Genomic DNA, 11,918 nt, shown 5'->3' on the forward strand with positions numbered 1-11,918 from the left:
CAAGGAGAGCACTTAAACTCCACTTAACTACGGGTCTATCCAAGAACTCTGATCTCAGTTGTCTAAAACGTCCAATTGGGGGCCAGAAAGGTGGCTCCGTGGGTAAAGGTGCTTGCCACCAAGTCTGATGACCTTAGATTGGTCCCCAGAACCAACACGTGGAAGAAAGCTGACTCCTGCCCATTGTCCTCTGATCTCCACACATATGCCTCCTCTATCCTCTTTCTCTTTCTCCACTTCCTCCTCACTCTCTGCCTATTTTCCTCTTCCTCTTTCTCCTGCCTCTTCTCTTTTCCCCCTTCATATTCCTCACTTTTCCTGAGAGCTGCTCCATTATATCACTCTGCAAAAAGCTAATTTTACTTAATTGAACATTTGGGGGGAAATCCTCATTTTTAATATAGAAAGGTCTCTACATTACTTCCTGCAGAGTGAATGAATTATTACTGCCCACCTAGCCCTTGTCAAGGTATATTTGCAATGTCAGTATTGTTACAACCTTCCATGAGCCCACTCCATCCCTCATGTGAGCGTATCACTGCAAGTAATTATGGACCAGGTGTTAGAAACACTCATTCTAATACTGATTGGATTCTATCAATCCCCCCACCCAGGCAGGTTGTGCAGCTGACATTCCTGACTTGGCAGGAAGAGGGGATTTGTCTTTCCAGACTCCTGCCAACAGCAAGAATTCTCTTTCCATTGGCTTTCCCAATTTACAGAAATGACTCAACCCACCAGAGCCATGGTTGGAAGGATGAATAGAAAGACTCTGTCTCCCCTGGTCTCCACTGGGCACAGACAGGATGGATAATGAGCATGGAGTCTACACTCCTTGGGGAAAACAAACAGCTCCAGATCCCTGGTCAGAGGTTGATATCCCTGGGACTCGCTGTCAGCCAGCCTTGCCTGCGGTTGGGCAAGGAGGTGAGTCTTAGCCTTCCATCTCTTTGGGACTGTGTGGTTACTCAAGGATGGGGACAGTCTTTTTAAGAACATTACTGAAAAGATAGGAGGTGGGGTGTCTCCGATTTGCTTGGCAAGTTTGGAAGGTCCCTGTGCCTCGGTCTCTTGCCTCAGTCATCACCTAATAATTAATTTTCCCAAACAGAACTATGACAGATGAACAGTGGCAGGGAGGGGGAATCCCCAGAGTGTTTGGGAAGGACACACCAAACTGAGCTTCTCACTTTCCAATCTGAAAATCAAGAACTATGGTGACCTCAAGGAAAACAGGATACTCAACAATTATAAAGCATTCCCCCTCTCCCTTCTTCCCTCCTCTCTGCTTTCTTCCTTCCCTCTTCCATTCTTCCCATTCCTCCTCCCCCATTCTCCACCTCGTTTCTTCCTTTCCATCTTCCTCTCTCCTCAACTTCCCCATCCCTTTCTCCATTCTAGCCTCCCTTCTTGTCTTTCTCATGTCCCTCCACTGTCTTTCTTACCTCCTCTATGCCTTTTCCTTCTCTTAATTGTCCTAAAGCACAATCAACTTCTACAATCAACCAAGACAAGACTGAAGTTTGTCTACGAATGTCCTTTGCATTATTTTGGGGGAAGCAGGGCTTGAAGTAGGGTCTCAAGTAGTCCAAGGTAGTTCTAGAACTCATAAACCTTCTGTTTCAATCTCCTTAAGACTGGATTACAGGTGTGCACCATCATACCCCACTCTTTATAATATAAAAAATATATAACTCAAGACAACTTCACTGTGTAATAAAACAGCACCTATATAAGTGATGGCTGTGTGCTAGGACCGCAAAGAATTCTTTTTTAAAGAACTTATTTATTTGTGTGTGGGGTGCCCTATGCTATAGCACATGTGTGAAGGTCGAAGAAATAGCTTGAGGTCTCGTTTCTTGCATCAGGTAGATCCTGGAAGTCAATCCAGGTCATTTAGCTTGGCAGCAAATCCTTTTCACACTGCAGAGGATTAAATGCATTGGTTTAATTCATCCTCACTGTAGCTCCATGAAATAAGTGGAGGTTTTTGCTCACTTCACTGGATTGACAACAAAATGAAGGATTGCCCATATGACCTGAGTAATTTAGAATTAACTAGATACTGTCTGCCAGACTCCTAAGACAGACAATTACCCAGCCAGTTTTAGTAACAGGAGAAAATAACCCCATGGATGAAAACACAAAACACACAAAATCTGCTTTGAAGCCCACTACAATTTTATTTTTTAAAGTGGTCAACAGGGCAGAGCAGATGGCTCAGTTGAGCAAAAGGCAGGAACCATGCGTGGGAGGTACCCAAGCACCCTGACACTGAACTTTATCCTCTCAATATGGAAGATGGGGGTCTTCTTAGTTCCCCCTTTATGTGTGTTGAAATCAAGGCTCAGAGATGAATGAAAGCCTCATAGAGGTAGGAGGCAAGGAAAGGGAGGGTCAGGCAGAGCCTGGGAGCTCACTGGCCAGCCGGCCTAGCTGAAAGTACAAGCTCCAGGTTCAGTGAGAGACCCTGCCTTAAAAAAGTAAAATGGAGTGTGACAGCAAAAGACATCTGATGTTAACCTCTGGTTGTCACATAACTGTGTGTACATACCTATACTCCTGTGTACATGCGCACACGCACACACACACACACACACACACAGTGAGAAGATGTAACAAACACTCACAGGGACGATCTGCGGTGATGGGATTCCAGGTGAGCTTCGTATTTTTAAGATTCATTTTATTTACATGTGTGTGGAGGTGTGCCTACAGAAGAGGGTTCACCTTGAGCCACCTGACTTGGGTGCTGGGAACTGCACTTGGCTCCTCTGAAAGAACAGCAAGTTTGCCCGTCTTTTTTCCTATTCTTGTTTGTTATATAGAATTCCCAGTCATGGGAGCAAGCGGCAGGAGTGATGCCTGTGAGGTACCCAGGCATCTCGCATTGAACTTTATCCTCTCAATATGGCAGTTTAGGTCTCATCAATCCCACTTTATCTATGTGGAAACCATGGCTCAGAGATGAATGAAAGTCTCCCAAGATCTCAGAGTAATTTCCGTGAACAGAAATGGCAGAGTCTAGAACTTCTGGTCTTCCTGTCTCCACCTTGTAAGTGCTGGGATTACAGGTGTGTACAACCATGCCCAGGTACTAGGGACTGAACCCAGGGCTTATGCCTGCTAGATAGGCACTCCCCCAGCTCACCTACATCCTAGCCTGCATTGCTATAAAGTGAGCACCATTCCATTGATCAGCCTGAGTTGACTCCCCCACCATCCTGAGAAAGCACCATTGCTCTCTCCATCCTAGATTAACAGTACTGAACAGTATCTCATAGTCACTAAAACACATTTTCCTTTAGTAAAAGAATAAAACTGTGTAATCACTTTCAAGCTGCCTGCCACTTGCCTTGCAGTGCGATCTTCAAATCTTCCAGCAGGTACAAGAGAGGCTGACGGCAGTCTCGTTAGGGTCTCCCCACCATGTGAGGCAGGCCTGTGTTCTGTCCCTCAAAATGTAACTGTGTGGGTGGACATTTTAAGTTGCATATATTTAAGGTGTGCAACTTGATATTTTAAAAAATCGGGCAGGAAGACCAGAAGTTCTAGACCATCCTTTGCTAAACAATGAATTTGGAGTCAACTTGAACTACATGAGACTGTCATTTCTATTCATGGAAATTGCTCTGAGATCTTGGAAGACTTTCATTCATCTCTGATGAAATGATACAAAATAATGTCTCATTATGACGTCTTCATACATGTATATAATGTATATAGACCCCATTGCACGCTTCTGTTCCCATTCGATTCCCTTTCTCTTCCTAACTAGTTTCCTTTATGTTCCCTCCTCCCTCTCTTCCTTCCTCTCTCCCTGCCTTCCTTCTTTCCTTCCTTCCTTCCCACTCTTCCTCTCTCCTCTCCTTCCTTCTTTTCTCCCTTTCATCATTCCTCCCCCTCCCTGCTCTCCAGGGAATTTTCATTAGGGCAACGTTTCACATATGACTACTTTGTGTGATGACTGTTATAACCAAGATAACACAGCCTTCAGCTGACATACTTGCCTCCATTTCTGAAACACGGGCTTAAGAGTCAACTTCTTATCGAGATACAACCTACCCTCCATTAACTGCAGACATCACGCTGCCAAAATGAGGTCTGTCTGTCTTCAAAAAGAATGATGTCGTGGTTTCTTTGTGCTGGAATGAACATTGAGAGATGCAAAGGTCCTTGTTTACTTATCCATCGCATGGCTGAGAAAGGAGGGATCCCATATCTGAACCAGGCACGTCTGAGCTCTGCCACTGACACCACTTCCACCAGGTAAGTGGGGATTTGGGCATCCCATGTACCGATTCAAGCATTCCATGTGGTTGGGAGAAAGTACACAGGGGAATAGACAGAGCTGACATTGAATGGCTTACTGAATGTCTTATTCAGGTAGCACATGATAGTGCTTGTCTGTACCTGGACATACTGAGCTCATATCTACACTTTTGCTCCAGCAAACTTGTTGAACTTTTTTTTCAACCCAAATGGTGGCCACAAACCTTGGGATTGTCATAGCTATTCATAGTCTCACAGAGAAGCTAATTCTCTCTCACTGTTGCGGATTAGGTGACACATTTCTGGCTGGACACTCCCATACTTCAGAGGTGCAAATATTCACCCTCACACCGAGCCCTGCATCTGAGCTCTGGTCTATAAACATAACTGCCTTCTCCACAACCCAGCAAGGGAAATCTCAGACTGTCTTCTCCCTTCCTACCACCTTGAATCTTTCAATCTGAGCCAATGTGCTCATCCCGTGCCTACGGCCAGGCTCCTAGCAGTGCTGTCTCAATCTCCTCAATCCTCTTCCCTCCCATCCAGTTCATCAGCAGTAGCCAGTGATGGATGTAACCCCTAGAATGTACTCTCTTATTGAGATAGTTCTCTCTCTCTCTCTCTCTCTCTCTCTCTCTCTCTCTCTCTCTTTCTCTCACACACACACACACAAAATATTCACTCATTATTTAGGTGAATGTGATTCTTAAAAATGGATCGCAGATGTCAAGGGGACAGGAAGAAAGGTCAGTTACCAGCCCACAATGTTCATTGTGTGAAAGGTGATTGTAACCTATGCTGAGGAGGTTGCCATGGAGATGGCATCCACTAATAGTGCACAGAATACATTTTTTAATATAAAATTTCATTTTATTTTTTTTTAGACCTGGGTACCAAGTCTGTTAGATAGAGAAGCTTGAATGTGGAGCTCTGATCTACAGTCAACCAACCATATCATTGGAGAGACTGTTTAGAACATTGTTTTCCTCTTAGAGTTGGAAAAGACATCAGTGTGTGTTTAACTTTCTTCTGCCATATTCTTATGACAGATCTGCTCCTCCATGGGGGTAATGTGCATGCATGCATATGAGTGAGATAGTGTGTGTGTGTGTGTGTGTGTGTGTGTGTGTGTGTGTGTGCAAGCATGCAGAGCCCAGAGTGGTATGTAGACCAGTGGTTCTCAACCTTCTAGCGCTATGTCCCTTTAATACAGTTTCTTATGTTGTAGTGACCCCCGACCATAAAATCATTTTGTTGCTACTTCATAACTATAATTTTGCTGCTATTATGAACTGTAATGTATACATCTGATATGCAGATAGTCTTACACATCCCCCCTGTGAAAGGGTTGTTCTTCTCTAAAGGAATTGAGCCCCACAGGATAAGAACCACTGGAATAGAGTATCTTTTTTCTCCCCACCTTATTACCTAGAAACAGGGTAACTCACTGAGCCAGTCCATTTTTCTAGGACAAATGGCAGCAAGCCCTGGGAATCTGCCTGTCTATGTCGCCAACCCATTCCCAGGATCCCAGGCATAGGTGGTCATGCCTGGCTACTGGGAATTGAACTTGGGAATTGCATGTCTTTGTACATGCAAACCAAGCCCTCAAACCCAGCAGGCCACCTCACAGTTTCATTCATGGTAGATGTCACTTCTAGATACAGAGCTGCACAGCCAGGGACCACATGGTCTGGGACTGGTTTAATTTCAGGCCTATGTGAAGAAGATAGGAACAGCATTTACCTCCAAGATAAGTATGAGAAACCCGTACACAGCAAGACTGAAGAGGGAATGTGTGGGAAATTATAAATATGTTCTAAGGAAAAGGAGCATGAGAACACTGGCTGTCTTCTGATGCTCAAAAACGTACTGGTATTTGTGCCAGGCACAGAAATAAAAACTAGAGATGGAATTATGAACCAGGCAAAATTGTTCAGCCATCTGGTAGATGTTGATTCTTCACTTACAATGAACCAAGGATTAAGCTCTAGGGATATGTGTATAAGTAAAGAAAAGAGACACACGTGCAACAAATACCGCTGTGAGAGTGTCTGATGTTCTACATGTCGAGCCTGTGTGTGGAACCATGTGTTAGGATGTCACTCTACTACACCCTTCTGCACGCTCTCCCCACCTTCTGAAGGAGGGTGCCCCTCTGCCTGCCCAAGCATCAGAAGCTGAGGAAATGGTCTCACTTTTCCATTTAAAACTTGGATCCAAGATCAGTTTTTGCTACAGTATCTGGTTATAGTATCAGCTCAGAATCGCCGTCTGAATTGGATGGATGGATGGATGGATGGATGGATGGATGGATGGATGGATAAAAGAATGAATGGATGGAAGAATGATGGCTGGATGAATTTTGGAGGTGTTCCCAAAGAAAATGCGGATGTCATGATGAAACAAGTGAGCTTCATCTTTTATGCAATGAGTATAAAAAGGAGGGTTTTGAAGTCACTGATGTCATCGGATATATTTTAACATGACCCAGTCTCTGGTGTGTGTGTATGTGTGTGTGTGTGTGTGTGTGTGTGTGTGTGTGTGTGTGTGTGTAAGATGAAGGTTAAAGGTGGCAGGTTTTCTAGCCTGGCTAGCTCCCAAATAATTGAGATTGAGACCTACTATTCTATTCAACAAACTTTAGGCACAATAACTGAGCAGATATCCCTAACCCTCTGTGCTACCTAGCTACTTCCCAGCCACACCCCGAGTTACTTACATTTAGTCTCACCTTGACTCACTCTGCTGTAGCTGTCTGTCCTCGTGGAGAACTCCCTTGGTGATTCTTCCTTATGCCTGACCTTATGGTGTCCTCTTCATCCTCATCTGCATCGTCTACCTCTTCCTTCTTCCACCTGTTGTGTTGTCCTTTTGCTCATGGACCCTCACTACCTAACGGTGAACTTTTTTCCTAGCTCTCCTTCCTTTGACCCCTACCTGGGATCCGAAGTCCAGCCTTTCTCTCTTCTCTGCCCAGATATTTGCTGTTCAGCCTTTTCATTAACCAATCAGAGATAATTGGGAAGCATTCTTTACAACAGGAGATTCTTCAATATTCATGACAGTGACCATGTCTGAACTATAACTACATCTCAGGGCACAAAAATCAGCATCTGAATACATAGTTCACAAGCCCCTCCAATGTGTGCATGTGCATGTGTGAGAGAGATACACACACACGCATGCATGCACATGCACATGCAGACTACTGTAGAATGTGTATATGGAGGTATAGTTTCCTGTGTGTTTGAATATAGAGGCCAGAGGTCAGTGCTGGTGTGATCACTCTTTTCTTTTTTTTATTTTAATTTTTAAAATGTTTTAGTGTACATACGTGTAGTAAGCACATGTGTGAGCGCTTTTGTGTTCTTTAAAGACACAGTGAGGCAGAAGCTTGCCATTTCAACTACACTGGTTGGCTAGAGAGCTCTCATGGTGTACCTGTCTCTGTTCCCCCAACACTGTAGTTATGGGCTATAAAAAGCCATAGCTGACTTTTATATGAGTGCTGGAGATTTGAACACAGCTCCCCAGGCTCTCATAGTAAGCTCTCTTATCCACTGCACCATCGCTCCAGTGCCTGTGCCTTAGTTTCTCAGACAGTGTCTGTCACTGAATGTACAGCCCCCAGTTTCAGCCAGACTCTGGCTGTTAAACAGGCTCTAGGATCCTCCTGCCTCTGTACCACATCCCCCATGACTCACACTGGGGTTTACAGAGGCAGCACCCTGCTTTTACATGATGAGAATCTAAACATTGATCTTCCTGCATGTGTAGCAAGCACTGCACACACTGAGCCGTCTCCCCAGCCTCGGGAATCCTATATATTTTACTCAAAATTGATTTTTCACAAAACCCACACAAGAGACAAATTTTGGCAGTATTCAGTAAAGAATAATCTCGTGGGCTGAAGATGATGACCCATGGGGCTCACAGGTTACGGAATGAATAGACTTTGTTGAATAGGAGGTGAGTCCCTTCTACGTATTTGTTCAATTACAACTGCAGTCAGAAAGTGTAAATAGTAGAAAGTGGGTTGCTTGTTTTATTCTGGCCATCAAGTTATAGCCCCTCAGACGGTGTTATCTATTGACGTGTGAAGGGGTGTGGCACTGAGTGAATGCATGTGCCACATAGACGTCAGAGAACATCTGATAGGGTTCACTCCCACTGTGTAGGTATAGAGGAGTGAACTCGGGTCTTCAAGCTTCGTGGCAAGCTCCTTTACTCTCTGAGCCATCTTGGCAACCTTGAAGAGGATATTTTAATATACACCTGAAGATTGAGAACAGTCTAACAACATCAACACACGGAGGGAACAAGACTGTGTAAATGCGAAAATCCTGGGGATGTCATGCTGGGGGTTGGGGGTAAAATGGTGGGTGTTGAGTATCATTTCCTGTTAGAGACTAGGAAATGTGTGTGGAGATGTAGCCAAGAATCAGCACACATATCCATCCTTATAAATTGACGTGGAAAGAGTGGTTCGAGGACAGAGAATGGAACTGTGCAGAGACTCCTAGGTGGTGCACATATGCTGTACGAGATCTGTAGAACAGAAACTGGGGAAATGAAGAGGAGTTAGGTCAGCGCATGAGGTCACTTCATTTATCCCACACTTTAACTGAGGTGTTTTTTTAAAAAAAAAAAAAAAGACCTCGGCTGTAAGGGGCTTTGATTTGCATTTGGATAGACTTTCCTGTGACTATAGTAGATGGTACCTACAAGCTTCAATTCTCACTTCATCTTCTCCTCCCTCAGCCCTGCATAGGGTTCCTCCCTGGTCCTTAAAACAGTGCCTTCGAATCCTGGGCCCATGCCACCCTCCTGGGCAGCGCCACCCTGGGCCAATCAGAGCCACGCACGTGAACTGGAGTTCGTGCTGCTGGGTTTCGCACACGTACCCTCGCTACGCCCAATGCTTGCAGCGCTCTTCCTGGCAGCCTTCCTGCTCACGATGTTAGGCAACACGCTCATCGTCTTACTCACCAGCCTGGACTTAGGCCTCCGCACACCCATGTACTTCTTCCTGCGCCAGCTGGCACTGGTGGAGATCTGCTTCTCACTGGATGTGGCACCCCGTCTGCTGGTGACCCTGCTGCAACCTGGACGCGGGATGTCCCCAACAAGCTGTGCCCTGCAGCTTCTCCTTGTGCTGTCCTGTGTCACATCTGAGTGTTTCCTCCTCACGGTCATGGCTTGGGACCGCTTCCTGGCCATATGCAGGCCACTGCGCTATGGTGCCATCATGAGCCCACAGCTGTGCCACCTGCTAGCCACCACCTGCTGGTTGGCGGGAATCCCTGTTGCACTCGTCTTCACCATCTGGCTCTTTAACTTCCCCTTCTGTGGGCCACGTGGCATCCGACACTTCTTCTGTGACATAGCACCTCTACTGAGCCTGGTGTGTGCAGACACCAGAGTCTTCGAGGCCAATGTGTTCGTGGCCACCGTCCTCGTCATCATGGTCCCCTTCTGTCTCATAGCCACATCCTATGTGATGATTCTGGCTGCTGTCCTTAGGATGCCATCCGCCTCTGGGCGCCACAAGGCCCTGTCCACCTGTGCCTCCCACCTCATAGTGGTAATTCTGTTTTATGGCACAACAGGAGTCATTCACTTGCGCCCCAAGGCCAGCTACTCTCCTGAGAGCAAGCAAGTGGTGTCCCTGTCGTATACCATGGTGACCCCTATGCTCAACCCCCTCATCTACAGCCTGCGGAACAAGGAGGTCAAGGCTGCCTTTGGGCGTGTATGCTGTGGACACTAAAGGTCTAGACTCCATGAGTGAACTCTCTCCTTTGCCAGCTTTCCGGGTCAAGGAATTATTGAGGCCCACTCTCCCAGTGCAGCTTAAACACCTTGACTTTCTTCTAGGAGACCCATGACTGCTTCCATTTCTCTACCTAAGTGAAGGCAGAACATTCAACTTTTCATTTCTGACAAAGATTATTTTAAATAAAGGTAGACAAACTAACCCACTCAGCCAACTACAGTGCCTTACCTAGCGTCTTCTGCAAGAATGCCATGTAACACGCCATCTTAAAATTCAGTGTCTTAAAGCCTGTAACTTATTCTCATGCACTTTCAATAAGCTGAGTGTTGGGCAGTGGAGGCTGGACCCACCTGGGCAATATTTTTGACATGGGCTAATTTTGCTCAAGAAAATGGATGATGATCAAAGTTCGTATGATTCAGCTGAAGCATCTTTGGTCCACATACTTCTTTTGAGACTGAAGAGTTGGTTCAGGAGCGTACTTTTCATGACAGCAGCTGGAGTGTAAGAGGGGAGACCCAACCGCATGAGAGATTGTCAAGACAATCCAAACCCTGTGGGGAGAGGTAAAATCAAGAGGCAGTTGACACTCTCAGCCTTAATGTGAAGGAGACTGGAGTTCCATCGAACTTTATAACTTTCCGGGAGGGACAACTGAGGAAACAGAGGCATTAATAAATCAACATCAGAAAGCCATATCTCAATATTTCTTTTTCAGATTCTTTTTCTTTATTTTCTGTTGTCTTAATTTGGGTTTTATTACACGCACATTCCCTTAAATAAATATATACACACATACATAAACAAAAATGAAAATAAATCTTAACAAAAAAAACAGGAGGTTTTTTTGTTGTTATTGTTGATAATAGAGTCAACAAAAGAAACCAAAAGTAGTAGCTAGATAGCAATGAAGTCCTATTGACGGATGAATTCCTGGATCTGATCCTACATGAAGTTTGGTCTACCCATGGTCTATTCCCCTTCTGGGAACAAATAAATTCTGTTCTACTAAAGCCTGTCTGGGTTGAGTTTCCTATCCATTGGCATGACTCTCAATTTTAGCACTAACAACTAGCCTTGTACTTGAGAGGTAACAATGGTGATGATGGTGATGATGGTGGTGGTGGTGATGATGGTGATGATGGTAATGATGGTGATGACGGTGGAGATGATGGTGATGATGGTGGAGATGATGATGGTGATGATGGTGGTGATGATGATGGTGGTGGTGGTGGTGGTGATGATGGTGGTGGTGATGATGGTGGTGGTGATGGTGGTGATGATGGTGGAAGTGGCAGTGATACTCATGACAATGATGACTGTGGTAATTGTAGCAACGTTGCTGTCACTACATAGCAAATTGAAATGTTTTATTGTTCTGGGAGATTGTATAACCCTCTGGGTTAAACATCTCTCAGTTGAATTAAAATGAAAATGTACATGCACATGGCACTAGTATCAAAGCACCATTACAGTAACCCAGCGTGAACTGGCTTTGAACACCAGCATCTAGTATGCTATTTTAGAGTGATTGCCTCTTTATCTCTCTACAGTGACCTTGGTCGTTGGGCATCACAGAGGCCATTGAGCTCCAGTCCTTCCTGTTTACAGAGCATAAAATTAACTCTGAAGAAGTAAGGGGAAGATTGTGGTCCACAATGGGCACTTGCAATAGTTACTTTTCTGTTGCTGTGATAAAGCACCATGCTCAATGCAACTTACCAAAGAAACAGTGTTCATGCTAATGAGTCCAGAGGACTAGGCGTCCATGATGGCAGAGTGGGGCTGGAAGGGAGCAGCTTACACAAGCAGGAAGCAGGGAGAATGTGAGCTGGGAAGGTCACCTCAAAGCCCAACCCCAGTGTCA

At 45.2% G+C, this 11,918-nt stretch overlaps 1 protein-coding gene across 2 annotated transcripts; it reads left to right on the forward strand.

Annotated features, from left to right (window-relative positions):
- The first annotated feature begins 917 nt into the window (after nt 1–917).
- LOC143440797 (olfactory receptor 10A7-like) lies at nt 918–11,064 on the forward strand. Of its 2 annotated transcripts, XM_076927599.1 has the most exons (3): nt 918–2,659; nt 3,919–4,269; nt 9,037–11,064. In XM_076927599.1, exon 3 carries the CDS (start codon nt 9,092–9,094, stop codon nt 10,043–10,045), a length of 954 nt encoding a protein of 317 aa, XP_076783714.1. In that variant the 5' UTR covers nt 918–2,659; nt 3,919–4,269; nt 9,037–9,091; the 3' UTR covers nt 10,046–11,064. The 2 variants fall into 2 exon arrangements, with proteins under 2 accessions (XP_076783714.1, XP_076783713.1); XM_076927598.1 differs by having other exon boundaries at nt 918–4,269.
- Nucleotides 11,065–11,918: the final 854 nt, after the last annotated feature.

This window comes from Arvicanthis niloticus, chromosome 30 (assembly GCF_011762505.2).
Source record: "Arvicanthis niloticus isolate mArvNil1 chromosome 30, mArvNil1.pat.X, whole genome shotgun sequence".
Lineage (NCBI taxonomy): Eukaryota > Metazoa > Chordata > Mammalia > Rodentia > Muridae > Arvicanthis > Arvicanthis niloticus.